Raw genomic sequence first — 23,681 nt, forward strand, 5'->3', positions numbered from 1 at the left:
GGGCGCGAAGCGACGTGTTTTGAGCTTGTAGATCTGCTACTTTTGATATTTTTTTATTTGAATCCTGAAAAAATAGAGTTGAAGAAACACAATTTCTAGGTTTTCTCTATCAGTCTCCCAATCCAAAGATAAGTTGTTTCATGCTCTACCATCTTGTCTGTAGGCATATATTCTATAGCCCGAAAATATCTATAGCCCGAAAGAGTCAACTATACAGAATGCGTGCTTCACAAATAATGTTCACACGTGTCTCAATACAAAACACATGCTGTCTAATGGTCCCTGATGGAAGTCCACTAAGACATATTTACGTAGCCGTAACTCTTCCTTGACCTCTGGTAACATGGGGTCTGTAGGCTTCTCCAGAATTTGGATTGGTTCCTTTAAAAACCCTTCTAAAACTCCTGCCCATGCTACACAGGAATCTGAACGCAACACAATCAGCGTAAGGGCGTATGCACTGTATCGAAGACACTCGACAAACACTCGAACCTTTTCTCCTCCAGTTCCAACTCTTCGATCCTGAAAAAGACAATGAGACTTCTAGAGTAACACTTGCTATGCATCCCATGTATGATACATTATAAACAACAGGCCTACTCATAATGAATATTGCTTATAAAAGTATAATTATATGCACTCATAAGGTTAAACTGTAAATATTGATATTTTATGTTTTGCATTGTTGTTTACTAAATAGACCACCGCTCAGCCATTAACTATGAGGTGCTGGAGCTGAATGAAATCAGTGTGAAAGAGAGAAAACAGCAGGCGCACACTCAACAGGTTACTACTTGGCCTCACACCCAGAACTCACCTAACCGCTGCTCATTATAGTAGGGTGGGATGGCTCAGACAGAGTAAAGCCACCTGCAATGGACCTGGTGCCTATTTCACGAAAGCAGAATTAGGGGTTAAGCAAAGGAAACAGGGACGCCCATGTACCTGTCAGACTACTTCAATAATGTGAAAGACACACAGGCACAACACTAGAGGGAGCTCAACCCAGATTCGGCACAAACATGGGGTCGAATCTGTTCTGCTGCTATGCCACCAAAATGTGGAATGCCCTTCCAAAAAAACATCAAAAAGTGTGACCCCGTACCCTCCATAAAAGACCACCTGTCTGCAATTTGTAAATGGTCCTACAAAATCCCTCTAAGCTTAACACTAGAAATTACCCCCCCCCCCCTGTTTACTGTACGTATACGGCCATTGCTAGTAGTGTTGATTATGTCTTGTTTATTATTGTATATTGTCTTTAAATGTCTTAATTAATTGAATACACACGACCACAATGGAAACAAGGGCTTTTTGTGTTATCCTTTTAACAGTGATTGTAAATCGTACCTCTGTACTACTTGCAAGCTGTTAATAGAGTATTCAATCAATCAATCAATCAATCAATCAATCAATCAATCAATCAATCAATCAATCAATCAATCAATCAATCAATCAATCAATCAATCAATCAATCAATCAAGCCTGGATGCTTGCATTAAACTCTTAGGTACCTGCACAGTGTTTGAGTTTGCGGCTGCTGTTCTCCCTTTTGACCATGAACATATCACACAAAGGAGGGTATTCAACTTTTCATTAACTTTTATTTATCATACAGATGTTTGCATATCTGACCAGACTGCATACACACCTATTGTTACAAAATATACAGAAAATGTATTATCTTTGCATTTCTGCTTCTATGTTCCGCGACCCATGATGGCTTTCTTAGTGTTTCTCTCAGGTTTCAAAATCATTATACAACACTTTGGTCCAAACAATGCCAACAAAACGCCGAAACTAGATGCTAAAATAGCAAATACCTCCACTACATCTGCATATTTTCCTGGAGAGCTGATATATGCTGGGATGAAGGCTATCCACACGGCACAGAAGATTAACATGCTGAACGTGATTAACTTGGCTTCATTGAAATTGTCTGGGAGATTCCTTGCCATGAACGCTAGGACAAAGCTGAGGAGTGCCAGTAAACCAATATAACCTAGTAACACTGCAAAACCAACTGTTGATCCCACTTGACACTCATAAACTATCTTATCACTGTGGTATTGTGTGTTTTTATGAGGAGTTGGTGAAGCAGACACAAGCCAGGCTGTGCAGATTATTACCTGGATGGAAGTAAGAGCCAGAACTATTCCTCTCTGCTGCATAGCACCAAACAACTTCATAATGTCTGCACCCCCAGGCTTGGAGGCCTTGAACACGGCCAACACCACCATAGTCTTTACCAGGATACACGAGACACACAGCACAAAGCTGATCCCAAATACTGCATGCCTTAGTTGACAGGTCAAGAGGTTGGGGCGGCCAATGAAAAGAAGAGAGCACAGGAAACATAGTTTGAGTGACAGCAAGAGTTGGAAGCTGAGTTCTGAGTTGTTGGCGCGCACCATGGGCGTGTCTCGATAATTGACGAAAATTCCCAGGACAATGGCACAGATAAGTGTGCCTATCAATGAGATGGTTGTCAAGGAGATACCAAGGGCCTCATGGTAGGAGAGGAACTCCATGATCTTAGGGACACAGTGGTCATGCTGGGGACTGGACCAGAAGTCCTCTGGACAACTGGTGCACTCTGTAGAGTCTAACAAAGACAGCAAGGTTAAAGGGTCAGACAAGTAAGGTACTGTCCTAAAGGTAACCTACATTGTTACATCCTATCCTATCCTACTGTCTGTCTGTTTGTCTGTCTGTCTGTCTGTCTGTCTGTCTGTCTGTCTGTCTGTCTGTCTGTCTGTCTGTCTGTCTGTCTGTCTGTCTGTCTGTCTGTCTGTCTGTCTGTCTGTCTGTCTGTCTGTCTGTCTGTCTGTCTGTCTGTCTGTCTGTCTGTCTGTCTGTAACCATGTATCTCCTTAGTGAGTTGACCAAATGATCGGAACTTGCACATGGGCACTGAATTTTCTTGGTTCTTTGCCACAGACTATGGATCTGTAGTGGCAGTTGTAATCCCTTGTCTCAAGTACGCACATAGTTTGGGTGTGAGCATCCCTGGGTATGGACTAGTAATGTAATGTAAACCTGTCTTGTTGCCGATCTCTCCCTCAGAACATGCAATGCAGTCAAAGCAGCAGACAGGTTCTCCTTTCCTTCTGGCCACACGGGTTCCAGGAGAACAGCTCTCACTGCACACTGACCGAGGAGGCTACAGAGGAGATTATCTATGATTAATCTCAGACTAAATTAAATGACATTCACATCATGAGATCAGCATTGGTTATTTTAGAAAGCTGAAGTGACCTTTGTGGATTCAAAGCTCCAGAAGATTCTGTCTTCATCAAGGATGAGTTCTTCATCTCCGGAGGCTGACTTCTTGAACACGCCTACATTTTGAACATTTAAACTTCCATCAGGGAGCCACACCCAGTTCACGATATCCAAGATGGGTAAAGTATCTCCATTCTCATCAAATGATACATCATCCCCAGATGATGTGGTGAAGTTGACTTTTTCCAGGTAATACAAAAGCTAGAAAGTGTGTATACGACAAGGGAATTTAACAACATCAACTCACACACTGCACTTCCCCATGTTTGTGAAACTATTTAGCAAGCGATGTCTCTGCTAAACGGCACTAATATGGATGAGTAGTAGCCTCGCATAGCCAGACTATATCACTGCGTGGATATGAGTCTGGTGCCACTATGAGGACGTTTTTTTCCCAAGGGGGCGGGATCAAAACAATGACTCTCGACGCAATTGGTTAGACCTACAACCAACTACCAATTACAGTCTCCCATATTTGAATACTGGGCCCTGATTGGTCACCCCAGACTTCGGGAGCAGGAAATGGATTCACAACGGAGCGGTGCCAGACCCAAATCGCATAGGGCAATTTTATTTTGCACTGGCAGATGCGTCTGGTCCCAGGCTAGACGAGTAGAACAACTACAGTACAGAATAGCCTTCACTTGACCTTAAAGGTTTCATGACGTTCAGTTTTACCACACATTAAAAGTCTTTGTCATGGTCCTTCAAACGTGTATAGAAAGTTTTAACAAAAAATTCCACTCCATTTATCCATGGCAGGTGTTTTTCTCTCACATTTCTAAAGCCTTTTCAACTGCAATGAAAAAAGAAATCTTTGCCTGCGGGTGTCGCTGGTGAGGGATTTTGCCTGCCAATCATCGCCTCTGCTCCGCCCCCCCCAAAGGAAAGGATAGGGGAGGGGAGGGGCGAGGAAGAGAGTGGGCGGGATTAATCGACTGTGACCTCACTGTCGAAGGGCCAAGCTCAGATTACTTTTCAGCCTAATTATTCAGAAAACCCCAGACCACAGAAAATCCACTGAATGTTCAAAGTTAAGATTTTTTAGGTGTATTTGAAGTCATAAAACCCCCCAAAAAACATAAAAAATATAAAAAAGTGAAAATGAATGTCATAGAACCTTTAAGGGTTTAAGTTCATGTGCTTTTGAGGTGTAGGTGGATCGCAGAGAGGAGAGAGATAATCTAACAGAAGAGAACAGCCCCAAGCGTGCTCATCTAGAATGACAAACAACACGTTGTGAAGGCTACATCAAAACAAAGTATAATGATCAATCAAAGCCTATAAGAAATAAGTATGAGGGTCTGACTACATACACAGGCCATCTATCTGAATGTTGTGCATGTGCACTGCAGGTTAGCATGATGACAGTCAATGAAAGGTGTGTTCTATTCACTATATTTCTATAGCAGCTGAGTGCAGACATCAGTGGCCAAATTCTGTAGTTGGCTGTCTGTTTATTGTTAAGTGATGTAAATTACAGTACATTCTGTTAAAAAGGACTTGGTTACACATGATCACATGACATGTCATTTTGTGGTAGCTAATATCAAATAATAGGCTATTAATTGTAGTTAATACATGGTGGCAGTTTGCCTTTACTACAAGAGTTGTATCTTACCTTCCTAAATCTGAAATAATTACAGGGATAGTATATTGCTATTTTAGATTTGTATCTTGTATCTTTTACGAGATTGGAAATTAGATTAAAATTATATTTTGCAAGCAATAATTAGCCAAGAAGTATTGCTTGCACAATGGGAAAATGTCTTTAATATAAAACAAATAATTCACAAGCATGCATATTACGTGTTCATTACAAACTGATAATTAAGTCCCATTGTTTGAGTTCTGCATTGGTTTGAAACGTTACTATAGCAACAAAAAATACAAACAACAAAATAGCCTAATCAGTAAGCTACTTTTGTTCAATTATAATGAGATTATAAGGTTATTTTCCAAATGGCAAATTGTTCTGTACAAGTCTGTTCTCTGAATAGTTCTCTCTCTCTCTCTCTCTCTCTCTCTCTCTCTCTCTCTCTCTCTCTCTCTCTCTCTCTCTCACACAGATCAGGGAACCAGGCCCAGTTAGCAAACCCAACTACAGAGTAGTTGGGTTTGCTAACTGTCCAATATCTAAAAGTCGGCTCCTCCACCTCTGATCAAAGTTAGGCACTATTTACATGTTATTATTATTCTGAGTCCAAATAGAAAACCTTAACAGAAAGTGTGAATTGATCTTGTATACCTGCCATGGCTGTATTGTCTGCACACTGGCACAGCTGTGCCCAATGAAAGGCCCTCTTCCTGGCTTACACTGCAGCATGTCATGGAGGGCATGGGCCAGAGCATACACAGCCTTGTACACATTATACTCTGCCCTCACGTCAGACATATCCAACAACCATGTTTTTTCTAGGTCCTCTTGTCCAGTACACACTGGGATCTCTACATCATACTCCCCTCCTACATCAACCACATCATCTTGGAGTGGAAATGTACACCAAAATGTCTGCTCCCAAAACAACCTCACCTGAAGACACCATGAAACCATGTGAATTATTAGCAGACATTTACAATTACATTAGCAGACATCAGTTTAAAATTGCAGCTTAAAGGTAGGGTAAGTGATCTCTATTGTGATAATAATCATTGCTATAGAGTGTTTGTTCAGTAACAGTGTTAAATAGCTGTATATTGTGATAGTAATCATTGCTAGTGTTTGTTCAGTAACATTGTTAAATAGCTCTATATTGTGATAGTAATCATTGCTATAGAGTGTTTGTTCAGTAACAGGGGTCGCCCTGTCTCTCCAGCTCTTTAATAAACAGAAAATACATTTTCAGGTAGGTGACAAAAAGTCTGCCAATCAGGAGAGAGCACCCATTCATCAGCTTCAATTTTATAGTGTTCCAGTTCAACATTTTTTCTGCTCATTTATTTGTCACTTCCAATTCCACTTGTTTAATCTGTATCCTGTCTGAGTTCTCTATCCTGATTGGATAAAATTTGCACCCGACCTGAAAATTTTCTGTTTAATAAAGAGCAGGAGAGACATGGAGACCCCTGTTACTAAACAAACACTCTACAGCAATGAGTACTATCAGAATATAGAGCTATTCAACACTTACTTTAACCAAAGAAAATCACTTAAACTACCTTTGAATACTGAATGAAACAAAAGACTCACTACAGTGTTGTCAGGATCATTGTCAGGATGTATTTTCATCAGGAAGTCCCTCAGACCTGGTATGTCTCCACGCTGGACGGCGAGGCCCAGGTGTCCTGTCATGTAGGGCATGAAGTCAGGATGGTGGAGTATAGTTTTTGTCGTAAGGCCAGTCCTGGTCAGCCACTGCAGACCTGTCACATTCTGCTTCATCATCTAATGGGTTGAACAGAATCGTTGGTGACGCGCACACTGACTTTGAAGTCGGACGGTCGGACGGTTCTCGAGGTATGTGAACAACCGGCGGACGTACAGACACACAGACAGACATAGATTTTGCACATTTCTTTGTAAGATGCTTACAATAAATGTGCCAAAAAATAACAACAAATAAATTGCCTTGAATACTGCATATTCAAATTCCACCCCATTCTCCCAACAAATTAAACAATATCAACTCAAACACCAATACATGAAATCTTGCCTTGAATACTGTATTATCTAAATTCAGATCCCCTATAATCATGAATCCTAAAATCATAGGTATGTATCATAAAGCCCAACCTCCACCACGACATTTCCCAGATATTGTGCATAATAAATGACCACACAAGCCGTGGATTCCATGATCACAGTGGCGATCCTCTGAATGACGGCCATGTTCGGGGCCATAACCTCCACGTACGCCAGACATCCCAGGCCAGAGCGGTCAAGCTCTGACCGGAAGGTCCTGGCGATACTGTGGCCTAAATCGTCATCATCGACCACCAGTCCTACCCAGATCCACCCAAACCGCATCATTATCTGGAGGATAGCTCGCACCTGATTGGAGGGATATTTAATTAGTCTAGATCAGGGTCATTATAGATAACTAAAAGTAATGGAATAACAAAAAAACTTGAATTAAAAAATGATAATAATTTTAAAAATACATTTTAGGTAACACATTTCAGGTAATAAAAACGAGGTCTTAACAACAATGATAACCAAGTGAAACTGTGTTGTGCGTAATTACAAAACCAACTAAGACGAACTGAAAGCATAGAGGGAATGTCCTTAGATCTACTATTTTCGCCATTTTTCTGACCTTGTTGAATTTTGCCCTTCACTACCCCACATTACCAAAACAAACACATCTATTGTTCACCTCGAAGGCTCCACTTGGGATTGTTCTAAAGAAGGAGGGGAACTGGTGACGGTCACTCAGACAGGAGCAGGTGGCAAAGTAACTGATCTGTATAAAGACAGAAACATCTGGAATATGTTGTTTCATTCCCCAAACGTCCACTGCAAGCAGAGAATATGAGCATTATGAGCACAAGAGAATACAAAAATAAATCCAGTGGGATAATCACCCCCTCGGCCTCTCCCTCTCCCGAAAGCATTTGAAAGGACTCACTAAAATAGGTAAAAGCAGCAGAAAGCAGAACACTTCCATTTCAAATTGTCAAATTGCCTTCAATTGACTGATAAAAAAAAACATAACTGACGTTGGAATTATCCATTTAAAACAAGAGAAGGAAGCGTCTCACTGGACAGATGCACTTTGGTGGAACAGGGAGGTAGAAAGACATCCAGGGCACTTCAGACCACAATGATGACCTGAGAGGTTCGACACGTGTACAGTAGGTCATATCCTTGTTGTCGGGCAGAAAACCTGTTATCTCCATATTTTTACTTTTTCTTTTTTTTCGTATATAAACGCCCTACTTGATCATACTACAGCTTCACACAAAAGCATCAAAGGTAGCAGATCCACAAGCTCGAAACGCGGCGTGAAGCGACACGTTTCGAGCTTGTAGATCTGCTACTTTTGATGCTTTTGAATTTGAATCCTGAAAAGTAACGGTTTTGGACATAATGAGGTTTCCACCCGACAGAGACGATATATTATTTCCACTGGAAGACGGAGTGCCTTGGATTTATTTTCCTTGTTAGTCTGAGGTCTGCTGTTGATGAGGAATTAAACAGTCAGACTTTACAGACAGCAAAGCAGAAAACCTTTAGGAATGACCTACGGGATCTTATGAGACCAGGGACGTGCGTTGTGCACACATGTTGCATTTTGCAACCTTTTTATGGATTGACCAAAGTGATTGATACAGTTTAAGGCAGGGGTGTTCAGCAGGGGGTCCGGGACATCTAGGTGGTCCTCAAGAGTTACTACAAGTAACGTCAAATGTTTGAATGATGGGAACTGTTGTTTTAATTAACCACTTGAACCCTAGCATCCTTACTCTGGGGGGAACATCGAAGAACCCTGGTATAAGGTTACAAAACATGGGGACACATATAGATTATTATGTTACGTTTAGGTCCGGGCAGAGAATCAAACCTCTTCAGGCCCATTGCTCTGACCCTCTGAAAACCAAAATGTGCTCCACTCACATGGTCTGTCTGCAAATAAAATGTTGTCGCTGTCGGCAGAAATCCAGTTATTTTTCAATAAATGTAATAACAAAAAAAATAAACTCTGCTCCAATGGATCTAATGTAGTCATTATTTAGTCAAAAGCTAATAATTTTCATTGGTGAAATGTTTATGAAAACCCACACAGACTTAAATACTTTAACTTAAAAAACCCCCCCACAAATAGCTGATCTACAACGTGTCACATCATGGTACGCTTGATATTATATATATATGTTACAGTATGATTGGAGAACCAGTATGATTGAAGAAAGCGCGCTCGTTTTTACCACCCACCCAGCACTAGAGGGAGCCACAAGCCAGGCTTGTGCACAAACATATATGGCCACACACACACACACACACACACACACACACACACACACACACACACACACACACACGCTCATGCTTTTTTTGGTTTATTGAAAGCAGGACTCGGCGCGCCTCCGTCATGGACAAGCGTGTGCGTGTGAACGCGTGTTCAGCGTTCCCCTCATAGATATTATGGTTCCCCTAGCGTAGCTTCCTGGTTGCTATGTGGGGGGGAACAACAAAAGACAGGTCCGCTCGGCGCATCAAAGCCCCGCCTCTCCGCGTTCTCCTTCTCCTCCTCGGAGGAGGAGGAGAAGGAGAGAAGGAGAGGACGGGACGGTTTATTACACGAGGAGGAGGAGGAGGAGGAGGCTCCTCTTCCTCGCGAGCCTCGCGTAATAAACCCACGCCTCGCAGCGCCGCGTCCTCCTTCTCCTCCTCGCGAGCCTCGCTAATAAACCCTGTCTCGAAAAGCCCCGCCTCGCCCCGAAGGAGCCCCGTGCCTAAAAACGAGCGCTCTGTCTTCAATCGTACTGGTTCTCCAAACGTACTGTGACATATATATATATGTGAGCGGATATCTTTTAGTACTTTTGTGTAACAAAGTAGGGCATTAATTTACGAGAGAGAGAGAGAGAGGAAAAAAAAGAAAACATTAAAAGTTGAAAGGAAATAAAGGGTTTCTGCCTGTAACAAATATCAAGTATTTCAAGCTGTAAAAAAGACAATATACAATGTTCATCACATTTGTAAATAAATAACCAAAATTGAGCATAAATCAAATTGGAGCTGGCAAAAGGCTTTACCAGACTTACCATGGGCACTCTGTACAGACCTACCACACTAGAGATGAAGTAATAAACTTACCATGGGCACTCTGTACAGACCCAACACACTAGAGACGGCAATAGAGAGTGTTGTGGAAGCGGGGCCCACAATCCCCAGCACCGGAGGGGACCCGACACAGCTCTCGTCCAATTCAAACCGCTCCTCTCTCCCGTTGACTAATGACATCGCTGCATGGAGAGCACCTCTGATTGTGAAACCGTCGTCATAGATCCCATAGCCCAGAGTCACATTGGGCAGCAGGCTGGGGTTTCTGTTGATCTCTGTGATGGCAAACTCCATGATCTGGACAGACCTGAACCCCTTATCGTAAAGACTAACACAAAACATTATATTTGCAGAAATAAACAACATACTAACAAAACTGTCAAAACAAGTTGCCCTGTTCTCTTGCTTTATTTATATGTTTATTTGACAGGGACAATACAAAAAACATTGTATCAAGTTATACAAACATGAATTGTATGTGGGGTTTCTAGCCAAGGCTAATTTGCGACCCCTGTCCCTGGTTAGGCCTTTCTATATTTACCTACTTGCTATTTGCATGTATGATACTCACAAATCTTTGCTATCTGGGTCCAGTTGCCTGGAGGTGAAGTTCACCTCAGGATAGATGACTGTGGAGTGGATCGGAAACAAACCTCCCGTGTGTCCGTGTGTCCGTGTGTCCGTGTGTCCGTCCGTCCGTCCGTCCGTCCGTCCGTCTGTCACCAGCTAATCTCCGCCACCGTTGGCTTGATCGCAGCGAAACTGTGCACACACACTCCCTGGATGCCAATTCCGAACTTCTGCCCCAAATTTTTCACATGGGCCTTTTATAGCGCCACCAGGAGGCCGATTTGTGCAAAACATATTTTTTGACAGTACTCCTACAGATTTTGTCCAAAAATCTCGCAAATCGGTACACAGTATCTCTATAGTCATTAAACAAAACCTGTCTTTCAGATTTTTCATATTCCATCCTGATTGGCTAAAAATGGCTTCCAAAGTTTGCAGGAGTGCTCCATTTTCAACAAAATGCCTCAAATCATGAACACAGCATGCAATTTCGGTGAAGTTTTGCACGCATATTTCCACTATGCCGAGGAAGAAATGCCACTTGAAAATGTTCAAATCAGCATCATGGTGGCGCTATAACAGGCCAATTCATGTTTTTACCTATCTGCCTTTTATAGCGCCACCAGGAGGCCGACTTATGTAAAACACATTTCTTTATATCACTCCTTCCGATTTTATCCAAATTTCACGCAAATCGGTCCACATGATCTCCATAGTCATGTGATCAAGACGGATGTGTTTGATTTTTCATATTCCATCCTCCTTGGCTAAGATTGACATCTAAAGTTTGCAGTAGTGGCTTGTTTTGAACAAAATGCACATTCAACAAACAACAACACGCACATTCACTCTATGTTGAGGAAAAAATGCCACCCTTTTAACATTGGCCTGTTATAGCGCCACCAGCAGGTCTAATTTAGCAAAAAAGAATGTTGCACAAAATGCCTCAAACCATGAATGCAGTGTCCGATTGCCGTGCAAGGCCTAAGAACAAATGGTACCCTTTAAGCATTGGCCTATTATAGCGCCACCAGGAGGCCACAATAACCTACCTGACCTGGCGGTGACCTGTGCTCCGAGGAGCACTTTTTCTAGTTTAATTCTGCTTTCGTGTAATAGGCCCCTGGTCTTCAAGATACGCAAAGGAAACAGGGACGCCCATGTACCTGTCAGACTACTTCAATAATGTGAAAGACACACAGGCACAACACTAGAGGGAGCTCAACCCAGATTCGGCACAAACATGGGGTCGAATCTGTTCTGCTGCTATGCCACCAAAATGTGGAATGCCCTTCCAAAAAAACATCAAAAAGTGTGACCCCGTACCCTCCATAAAAGACCACCTGTCTGCAATTTGTAAATGGTCCTACAAAATCCCTCTAAGCTTAACACTAGAAATTACCCCCCCCCCCTGTTTACTGTACGTATACGGCCATTGCTAGTAGTGTTGATTATGTCTTGTTTATTATTGTATATTGTCTTTAAATGTCTTAATTAATTGAATACACACGACCACAATGGAAACAAGGGCTTTTTGTGTTATCCTTTTAACAGTGATTGTAAATCGTACCTCTGTACTACTTGCAAGCTGTTAATAGAGTATTCAATCAATCAATCAATCAATCAATCAATCAATCAATCAATCAATCAATCAATCAATCAATCAATCAAAAAATCAATCAATCAATCAATCAATCAATCAATCAATCAATCAATCAATCAAGCCTGGATGCTTGCATTAAACTCTTAGGCACCTGCACGGTGTTTGAGTTTGCGGCTGCTGTTCTCCCTTTTGACCATGAACATATCACACAAAGGAGGGTATTCAACTTTTCATTAACTTTTATTTATCATACAGATGTTTGCATATCTGACCAGACTGCATACACACTAGGGGTGGGACGATATATCGATATATCGATATATCGCGATACTTTCTCCTGCGATAAATAATCGATATCCTCCCGATATCCTTCCTACTCTGTATTTGTGTAATGATGATTTTGAACTGTTTGGTGCTATTTTATGTGTTGAATACAAGGACTATCGTGATATATCGTTGGTGAATTTTCATGCAATATATCGTGATATCGCAATATATCGATATTTTCAGATATCGTGATATATCGTTGGTGAAATTTCATGCAATATATCGGCATTTTCAGATAACGTGATATATATTGTTATGGTGGGCCTAATATCGTGATACATATCGTATCGCGAGGTACCCATGTCGTCCCACCCCTAATACACACCTATTGTTACAAAATATACAGAAAATGTATTATCTTTGCATTTCTGCTTCTATGTTCCGCGACCCATGATGGCTTTCTTAGTGTTTCTCTCAGGTTTCAAAATCATTATACAACACTTTGGTCCAAACAATGCCAACAAAACGCCGAAACTAGATGCTAAAATAGCAAATACCTCCACTACATCTGCATATTTGCCTGGAGAACTGATATATGCTGGGATGAAGGCTATCCACACGGCACAGAAGATTAACATGCTGAACGTGATTAACTTGGCTTCATTGAAATTGTCTGGGAGATTCCTTGCCATGAACGCTAGGACAAAGCTGAGGAGTGCCAGTAAACCAATATAACCTAGTAACACTGCAAAACCAACTGTTGATCCCACTTTACACTCATAAACTATCTTATCACTGTGGTATTGTGTGTTTTTATGAGGAGTTGGTGAAGCAGACACAAGCCAGGCTGTGCAGATTATTACCTGGATGGAAGTAAGAGCCAGAACTATTCCTCTCTGCTGCATAGCACCGAACAACTTCATAATGTCTGCACCCCCAGGCTTGGAGGCCTTGAACACGGCCAACACCACCATAGTCTTTACCAGGATACACGAGACACACAGCACAAAGCTGATCCCAAATACTGCATGCCTTAGTTGACAGGTCAAGAGGTTGGGGCGGCCAATGAAAAGAAGAGAGCACAGGAAACATAGTTTGAGTGACAGCAGGAGTTGGAAGCTGAGTTCTGAGTTGTTGGCGCGCACCATGGGCGTGTCTCGATAATTGACGAAAATTCCCAGGACAATGGCACAGATAAGTGTGCCTATCAATGAGATGGTTGTCAAGGAGATACCAAGGGCCTCATGGTAGGAGAGGAACTCCATGATCTTAGGGACACAGTGGTCACGCTGGGGACTGGACCAGAAGTCCTCTGGACAACTGGTGCACTCTGTAGAGTCTAACAAAGACAGCAAGGTTAAAGGGTCAGACAAGTAAGGTACTGTCCTAAAGGTAACCTACATTGTTACATCCTATGCTACTGTCTGTCTGTCTGTCTGTCTGTCTGTCTGTCTGTCTGTCTGTCTGTCTGTCTGTCTGTCTGTCTGTCTGTCTGTCTGTCTGTCTGTCTGTCTGTCTGTCTGTCTGTCTGTCTGTGACCATTTATCTCCTTAGTGAGTTGACCAAATGATCGGAACTTGCACATGGGCACTGACTTTTCTTGGTTCTTTGCCACAGACTATGGATCTGTAGTGGCAGTTGTAATCCCTTGTCTCAAGTACGCACATAGTTTGGGTGTGAGCATCCCTGGGTATGGACTAGTAATATAATGTAAACCTGTCTTGTTGCTGATCTCTCCCTCAGAACATGCAATGCAGTCAAAGCAGCAGACAGGTTCTCCTTTCCTTCTGGCCACACGGGTTCCAGGAGAACAGCTCTCACTGCACACTGACCGAGGAGGCTAAAGAGGAGATTATCTATGATTAATCTCAGACTAAATTAAATGACATTCACATCATGAGATCAGCATTGGTTATTTTAGAAAGCTGAAGTGACCTTTGTGGATTCAAAGCTCCAGAAGATTCTGTCTTCATCAAGGATGAGTTCTTCATCTCCGGAGGCTGACTTCTTGAACACGCCTACATTTTGAACATTTAAACTTCCATCAGGGAGCCACACCCAGTTCACGATATCCAAGATGGGTAAAGTATCTCCATTCTCATCAAATGATACATCATCCCCAGATGATGTGGTGAAGTTGACTTTTTCCAGGTAATACAAAAGCTAGAAAGTGTGTATACGACAAGGGAATTTAACAATATCAACTCACACACTGCACTTCCCCATGTTTGTGAAACTATATAGCAAGCGATGTCTCTGCTAAACGGCACTAATATGGATGAGTAGTAGCCTCGCATAGCCAGACTATACCACTGCGTGGATATGAGTCTGGTGCCACAACGGAGCGGTGCCAGACCCAAATCGCAGAGGGCAATTTTATTTTGCACTGGCAGATGCGTCTGGTCCCAGGCTAGATGAGTAGAACAACTACAGTACAGAATAGCCTTCACTTGACCTTAAGGGTTTAAGTTCATGTGCTTTTGAGGTGTAGGTGGATCGCAGAGAGGAGAGAGATAATCTAAAAGAAGAGAACAGCCCCAAGCGTGCTCATCTAGAATGACAAACAACACGTTGTGAAGGCTACATCAAAACAAAGTATAATGATCAATCAAAGCCTAGATAAGAAATAAGTATGAGGGTCTGACTACATACACAGGCCATCTATCTGAATGTTGTGCATGTGCACTGCAGCTTAGCACAGTCAATGAAAGGTGTGTTCTATTCACTATATTTCTATAGCAGTGCAGACATCAGTGGCCAAATTCTGTAGTTGGCTGTCTGTTTATTGTTAAGTGATGTAAATTACAATACATTCTGTTAAAAAGGACTTGGTTACACATGATCACATGACATGTCATTTTGTGGTAGCTAATATCAAATAATAGGCTATTAATTGTAGTTAATACATGGTCTGCCTTTACTACAAGAGTTGTATCTTACCTTCCTAAATCTGAAATAATTACAGGGATAGTATATTGCTATTTTAGATTTGTATCTTGTATCTTTTACGAGATTGGAAATGAGATTACAATTATATTTTGCAAGCAATAATTAGCCAAGAATTATTGCTTGCACAATGGGAAAATGTCTTTAATATAAAACAAATAATTCACAAGCATGCATATTACGTGTTCATTACAAACTGATTATTAAGTCCCATTGTTTGAGTTCTGCATTGGTTTGAAACGTTACTATAGCAACAAAATAGCCTAATCAGTAAGCTACTTTTGTTCAATTTTAATGAGATTATAATGTTATTTTCCAAATGGCAAATTGTTCTGTACAAGTCTGTTCTCTGAATGGTTTCTCTCTCTCTCTCTCTCTCTCTCTCTCTCTCTCTCTCTCTCTCTCTCTCTCTCTCTCTCTCTCTCTCTCTCTCTCTCTCTCTCTATATATATATATATATATCTAAAAGTTGGCTCCTCCACCTCTGATCAAAGTTAGGCACTATTTACATGTTATTATTATTCTGAGTCCAAATATAAAACCTTAACCGAAAGTGTGAATTGATCTTGTATACCTGCCATGGCTGTATTGTCTGCACACTGGCACAGCTGTGCCCAATGAAAGGCCCTCTTCCTGGCTCACACTGCAGCATGTCATGGAGGGCATGGGCCAGAGCATACACAGCCTTGTACACATTATACTCTCCCCTCAGGTCAGACATATCCAACAACCATATTTTTTCTAGGTCCTCTTGTCCAGTACACACTGGGATCTCTACATCATACTCCCCTCCTACATCAACCACATCATCTTGGAGTGGAAATGTACACCAAAATGTCTGCTCCCAAAACTTCCTCACCTGAAGACACACCATGAAACCATGTGAATTATTAGCAGACATTTACAATTACATTAGCAGATATCAGTTTAAAATTGCAGCTTAAAGGTAGGGTAAATGATCTATATTGTGATAATAATCATTGCTATAGAGTGTTTGTTCAGTAACAGAGTTAAATAGCTCTATATTGTGATAGTAATCATTGCTATAGAGTGTTTGTTCAGTAACAGTGTTAAATAGCTGTATATTGTGATAGTAATCATTGCTAGTGTTTGTTCAGTAACATTGTTAAATAGCTCTATATTGTGATAGTAATCATTGCTATAGAGTGTTTGTTCAGTAACAGGGGTCGCCCTGTCTCTCCAGCTCTTTAATAAACAGAAAATACATTTTCAGGTAGGTGACAAAAAGTCTGCCAATCAGGAGAGAGCACCCATTCATCAGCTTCAATTTTATAGTGTTCCAGTTCAACATTTTTTCTGCTCATTTATTTCTCACTTCCAATTCCACTTGTTTAATCTGTATCCTGTCTGAGTTCTCTATCCTGATTGGATAAAATTGGCACACCCCGACCTGAAAATGCATTTTCTGTTTAATAAAGAGCAGGAGAGACATGGAGACCCCTGTTACTGAACAAACACTCTCTACAGCAATGAGTACTATCAGAATATAGAGCTATTCAACACTTACTTTAACCAAAGAAAATCACTTAAACTACCTTTAAATACTGAATGAAAGACTCACTACAGTGTTGTCAGGGTCATTGTCAGGATGTATTTTCATCAGGAAGTCCCTCAGACCTGGTATGTCTCCACGGTGGACGGCGGGGCCCAGGTGTCCTGTCATGTAGGGCATGAAGTCAGGATCGTGGAGTGTAGTTTTTGTCGTAAGGCCAGTCCTGGTCAGCCACTGCAGACCTGTCACATTCTGCTTCATCATCTAATGGGTTGAACAGAATCGTTGGTGACGCGCACACTGACTTTGAAGTCGGACGGTCGGACGGTTCTCGAGGTATGTGAACAACCGGCGGACGTACAGACACACAGACAGACATAGATTTTGCACATTTCTTTGTAAGATGCTTACAATAAATGTGCCAAAAAATAACAACAAATACATTTCCTTGAATACTGCATATCCAAATTCCACCCCATTCTCCCAACAAATTAAACAATATCAACTCAAACACCAATACATGAAATCTTGCCTTGAATACTGTATTATCTAAATTCAGATCCCCTATAATCATGAATCCTAAAATCATAGGTATGTATCATAAAACCCAACCTCCTCCACGACATTTTCCAGAAATTGTGCATAATAAATGACCACACGAGCCGTGGATTCCATGATCACAGTGGCGGTCCTCTGAAAGACGGCCCAGTTCGGGGCCATAACCTCCACGTACGCCAGACATCCCAGGCCAGAGCGGTCAAGCTCTGACCGGAAGGTCCTGGCGATACTGTGGCCTTCATCGTCATCATCGACCACCAGTCCTACCCAGATCCACCCAAACCGCATCATTATCTGGAGGATAGCTCGCACCTGATTGGAGGGATATTTAATTAGTCTAGATCAGGGTCATTATAGATAACTAAAAGTAATGGAATAACAAAAAAACTTGAATACAAAAATTAAAAAAAATTAAAAAATACATTTTAGGTAACACATTTCAGGTATTAAAAACGAGGTCTTAACAACAATGATAACCAAGTGAAACTGTGTTGTGCTTAATTACAAAACCAACTAAGACGAACTGAAAGCATAGAGGGAATGTCCTTAGATCTACTATTTTCGCTATTTTTCTGACCTTGTTGAATTTTGCCCTTCACTACCCCACATTACCAAAACAAACACATCTATCGTTCACCGTGAAGTCTCCACTTGGGATTGTTCTAAAGAAGGAGGGGAACTGGTGACGGTCACTCAGACAGGAGCAGGTGGCAAAGTAACTGATCTGTATAAAGACAGAAACATCTGGAATATGTTGTTTCATTCCCCAAACGTCCACTGCAAGCAGAGAATATGAGCATTATGAGCACAAGAGAATATAAAAATAAATCCAGTGGGATAATCACCCCCTCGGCCTCTCCCTCTCCCGAAAGCATTTGAAAGGACTCACTAAAATAGGTAAAAGCAGCAGAAAGCAGAACACTTCCATTTCAAATTGTCAAATTGCCTTCAATTGACTGATCAAAAAAAACATAACTGACGTTGGAATTATCCATTTAAAACAAGAGAAGGAAGCGTCTCACTGGACAGATGCTCTTTGGTGGAACAGGGAGGTAGAAAGACATCCAGGGCACTTCAGACCACAATGAAGACCTGAGAGGTTCGACACGTGTACAGTAGGTCATATCCTTGTTGTCGGGCAGAAAACCTGTTATCTCCATATTTTTACTTTTTTTTTTTTCGTATATAAACGCCCTACTTGATCATACTACAGCTTCACACAAAAGCATCAAAGGTAGCAGATCCACAAGCTCGAAACGCGGCGTGAAGCGACACGTTTCGAGCTTGTAGATCTGCTACTTTTGATGCTTTTGAATTTGAATCCTGAAAAGTAACGGTTTTGGACATAATGAGGTTTCCACCCGACAGAGACGATATATTATTTCCTTGGATTTATTTTCCTTGTTAGTCTGAGGTCTGCTGTTGATGAGGAATTAACACTCGCATGACTGAGATTTCATTATCCTCCACCATGCCTGAAAAACGATAATTTTGATCCCCAAATCAGGCTATCCTATTGGCCACTGTCTCCCCTCTTTGCTCCAGACTAGTTCACACTTTCTCCCCCAAACAGTGGGGGGTTCCATTGTCTTCTAAAGAGCTGAGAGTTGAAAATGGGTTGCCAAATTTTGAGAGAGAAATAAGCAGGCAGGTCTATGAAAGTGTTACTGCATGCGTTGTGCCCTGAGAAAACAGTGAGACATGAAGCAGTAGGCTAGTGTGTATTTCTATCTGTCTCCTATATGTCATCATGATTTGTGATTTGTGTATGTGGGGATCTCATTTTTACTTCCATGCAGTGTTGATTTCGTTAACGAAAACGAAACGAAATATGTTCGTCAACGCACATTTTTCAAAGGACGAAGACGAGACGAGACCACCACCCATATGAATAAACAATAACTGGGACTAAATCATTATGCAATTTCGTTGACTAATAAAGACGAGACGAAAATGTAGTTCACTAAATAAAGACTTAGACTGGACTAAAATCTATGGTCATTTTAGTTCACGAACAAAGACGAGACGATCATATATTTATTATATGATTTTGTCACTCCCTGTCTCCTTTGATGCGCAGCGCAGGGCATGCTGTTCCTCACTCACACACACCCCCTTTTAAAGTTGCAGCCGCGCACGCACACACACACAGAGTCACACCACCGTCAAATGAATGGCAGGAGGATTGATTTTATCCGAAGGCAAGCAATGTGGGAAAAACACAACAACTTGAAGAGACACAAGCGTTCACCACAAAGAGATCGAGTTTTAAGTTAACAAAAGGTTTGGTGGTGGTTGTTTACAACGTAACATTAAAACGTGGTGTTGCGTGTCGGCTTAATGTTCCACCTCTTTGATTTGTCTTATGTGTCACCACGCTGACAGAGGCAGACGCTGACGCCAGCTGCTCCTCTACAAACAGGCTCCTTTTATAATTTTAACACCGTAACTTTTATCCACCTTTTTACTTTGGACCTTTATTCATTCATGTTCACATGGCCATTGGATTTTATTGATTGGATACGCTGATATTAGTGTATTTATGTCACTAGTCGGATTGCAAGCAGTAGCCAGCTTAGCATGTAGCGATAAACTTACACCTGGTGTTTGCACTTTCTCCATTTACAGCCCGTACATCTACACAAACGTTCAGATTTCAAATATAAAGTGCTTACCTCATGGCCAGGGATGTTACAATTCTATTCGGGTAACCCATAAGTACCCATATTTTCCGTATTGTCCAATAAAAAACATTTTAATCCGATCGGTGGCCATTTTCTCTGTATTTTCTCCATGCTTTCAACTACGTGACCCTATCGGTTGGGAGGTGTAATTGCACTCTGATACACTATAACTCTATGAGAAAATGACTGCAAATCGGATTAAAATGCTTTTTATTGAACAATACAGAAGTTACGGGTACTTATACCCACCCGAAGTAAATTGTAACATCCGTGGCCACGGAATAAAAACTTTATATTTGAAATCCGAACGTTTATGTAGATGTACAGGTTGAAGTTTCGTCATGACTGTCATAATATGACCGTCATGTAATGCTGCTTTAAATTTAGTAGCAGCAAGCGAACTATAGTAACTTGTAAACAACCCAGTGTGCAAACTGTGCACAAAACACGTGGGCAGCTATATTATTATTACCATTATAATGTAATTATATATATATAATTATAATAATAATAATAGAAAGACGTGAAAAACAAGCCCAAAGTCGCTTATAATAATAGTCAGGGGATATTAAAAAAATCTTGGAATAAATTCCTTACCAAAAAAATTCTTCACCAATGTGTTTGTAAAGGTGTCTAGTAACACATCTCACAAAGACTGAAATGCAGTCCCCCTAGGAGAATTTTTGACAGCTCCTTAAAGTTGGGGTACCCACCATAACCTTGGTTAAAAAAAAATCCCCAAAAAAATCAAGATTTAATTCTGTTTTAAGTAGCATGTGAGGTGTCAAACTAGGGTGTTTTTATGATTCTGAATCCATTGCAAGCATTTGTTTTGCACCAAAACCACTCCTTGGGCTAAAAACGGCCCAATCTCAATGGGCTTCTTACACAAAAAGTATACCTGGAAAAGGATGGCTATGGCCGTTTTTAGCCCAAGGAGTGGTTTTGGTGCAAAACAAATGCTTGCAATGGATTCAGAATCATAAAAACACCCTAGATTTTTTTTGGTAAGGAATTTATTCCAAGATTGGAAAATATTCTGCTAATATCCCCTGACTATAAGCAGACATGGCAACATAGACTCGCATAGACTCGCTGCGTATGCTCGTCTACGGGCCGCTCTGCGGGGGGTCTGGAGGTGTCGACTGCTCTTGCCTGGGGGAGAGAGGGGGAGAACGGTCAATTTAGCCGAAATATAACGGCTGGGATGGTATATATGGTATATATTTCATATTTATAATACGTTTCAGAAGAAAAAAAAAAACGGAGATGATTTGAAACAAATATTTAGGAAAAGTCATGAAAGGGGAACTTTCTCAGAGCTTCATGAGAGAAGATAATCCACTTTAAATTCTCAAAATCGGTCATATTGATGGCTTAGTCATGCAAGTGTTAAACAGTCAGACTTTACAGACAGCAAAGCAGAAAACCTTTAGGAATGACCTACGGGATCTTATGAGACCAGGGACGTGCGTTGTGCACACATGTTGCATTTTGCAACCTTTTTATGGATTGACCAAAGTGATTGATACAGTTTAAGGCAGGGGTGTTCAGCAGGGGGTCCGGGACATCTAGGCGGTCCTTAAGAGTTACTACAAGTAACGCCAAATGTTTGAATGATGGGAACTGTTGTTTTAATTAACCACTTGAACCCTAGCATCCTTACTCTGGGGGGAACATTGAAGAACCCTGGTATAAGGTTACAAAACATGGGGACACATAATAGATTATTATGTTACTTTTAGGTCCGGGCAGAGAATCAAACCTCTTCAGGCCCATTGCTCTGACCCTCTGAAAACCAAAATGTGCTCCACTCACATGGTCTGTCTGCAAATAAAATGTTGTCGCTGTCGGCAGAAAGCCAGTTATTTTTCAATAAATGTAATAACAAAACAAAAAAACTCTGCTCCAATGGATCTAATGTAGTCATTATTTAGTCAAAAGCTGATAATTTTCATTGGTGAAATGTTTATGAAAACCCACACAGACTTAAATACTTTAACTTAAAAAAAAACCCCACAAATAGCTGATCTACAACGTGTCACATCATGGTACGTTGTGAGCTTGATATTATATATATAAATATGTGAGCGGATATTTTTTTGTACTTTTGTGTAACGAAGTAGGGCATTAATTTACGAGAGAGAGAGAGAGAGAGGAAAAAAAAGAAAACATTAAAAGTTGAAAGGAAATAAAGGGTTTCTGCCTGTAACAAATATCAAGTATTTCAAGCTGTAAAAAAGACAATATACAATGTTCATCACATTTGTAAATAAATAACCAAAATTGAGCATATATCAAATTGGAGCTGGCAAAAGGCTTTACCAGACTTACCATGGGCACTCTGTACAGACCTACCACACTAGAGATGAAGTAATAAACTTACCATGGGCACTCTGTACAGACCTACCAGAGATGAAGTAATAAACTTACCATGGGCACTTTGTACAGACCTACCAGAGATGAAGTAATAAACTTACCATGGGCACTCTGTACATACCCAACACACTAGAGACGGCAATAGAGAGTGTCTGTCTGCAAATAAAATGTTGTCGCTGTCGGCAGAAAGCCAGTTATTTTTCAATAAATGTAATAACAAAAAAAAAACTCTGATCCAATGTAGTCATTATTTAGTCAAAAGCTAAGCATTTTCATTGGTGAAATGTTTATGAAAACCCACACAGACTTAAATACTTTAACTTAAAAAAAAAAAACACAAATAGCTGATCTACAACGTGTCACATCACGGTACGTTGTGAGCTTGATATTATATATATATATATATATGTGAGCGGATATTTCTAGTACTTTTGTGTAACGAAGTAGGGCATTAATTTACGAGAGAGAGAGAGGAAAAAAAAGAAAACATTAAAAGTTGAAATAAGGAAATAAAGGGTTTCTGCCTGTAACAAATATCAAGTATTTCAAGCTGTAAAAAAGACAATATACAATGTTCATCACATTTGTAAATAAATAACCAAAATTGAGCATATATCAAATTGGAGCTGGCAAAAGGCTTTACCAGACTTACCATGGGCACTCTGTACAGACCCAACACACTAGAGACGGCGATAGAGTTTGCTGTGCAGCAGGGGCCCACAATCCCCAGCACCGGAGGGGACCCGACACAGCTCTCGTCCAATTCAAACCGCTCCTCTCTCCCGTTGACTAATGACATCGCTGCATGGAGAGCACCTCTCATTTGGAAAAAGTCGTCATAGATCCCATAGCCCAGAGTCACATTGGGCAGCAGGCTGGGGTTTCTGTTGATCTCTGTGATGGCAAACTCCATGATCTGGACAGACCTGAACCCCTTATCGTAAAGACTAACACAAAACATTATATTTGTAGAAATAAACAACATACTAACAAAGCTGTCAAAACAAGTTGCCCTGTTCTCTTGCTTTATTTATATGTTTATTTGACAGGGACAATACAAAAAACATTGTATCAAGTTATACAAACATGAATTGTATGTGGGGTTTCTAGCCAAGGCTAATTTGCGACCCCTGTCCCTGGTTAGGCCTT

The 23,681-nt window shown here is 41.0% G+C and overlaps 2 protein-coding genes across 2 annotated transcripts; both read right to left on the reverse strand.

Moving 5' to 3' along the window:
* Positions 1-1,700: 1,700 nt before the first annotated feature.
* Positions 1,701-10,192, reverse strand: LOC308094208 (extracellular calcium-sensing receptor-like; the record flags this gene model as incomplete). Its single annotated transcript, XM_080440718.1, has 6 exons — positions 1,701-2,605; positions 3,040-3,163; positions 6,476-6,670; positions 7,088-7,276; positions 7,602-7,688; positions 10,046-10,192. 6 exons carry the CDS (start codon positions 10,190-10,192, stop codon positions 1,701-1,703), a joined length of 1,647 nt encoding a protein of 548 aa, XP_080296844.1.
* Positions 10,193-12,886: 2,694 nt separating this feature from the next.
* Positions 12,887-23,331, reverse strand: LOC308094218 (extracellular calcium-sensing receptor-like; the record flags this gene model as incomplete). The annotated part of the gene is made up of 7 exons (XM_080440730.1): positions 12,887-13,791; positions 14,169-14,292; positions 16,981-17,175; positions 17,566-17,781; positions 18,107-18,246; positions 22,634-22,643; positions 23,185-23,331. 7 exons carry the CDS (start codon positions 23,329-23,331, stop codon positions 12,887-12,889), a joined length of 1,737 nt encoding a protein of 578 aa, XP_080296856.1.
* Between the last annotated feature and the right edge of the window lie 350 nt (positions 23,332-23,681).

The sequence above is a fragment of the Gymnoscopelus braueri genome (assembly GCF_963280865.1).
Source record: "Gymnoscopelus braueri genome assembly, chromosome: 2".
Lineage (NCBI taxonomy): Eukaryota > Metazoa > Chordata > Actinopteri > Myctophiformes > Myctophidae > Gymnoscopelus > Gymnoscopelus braueri.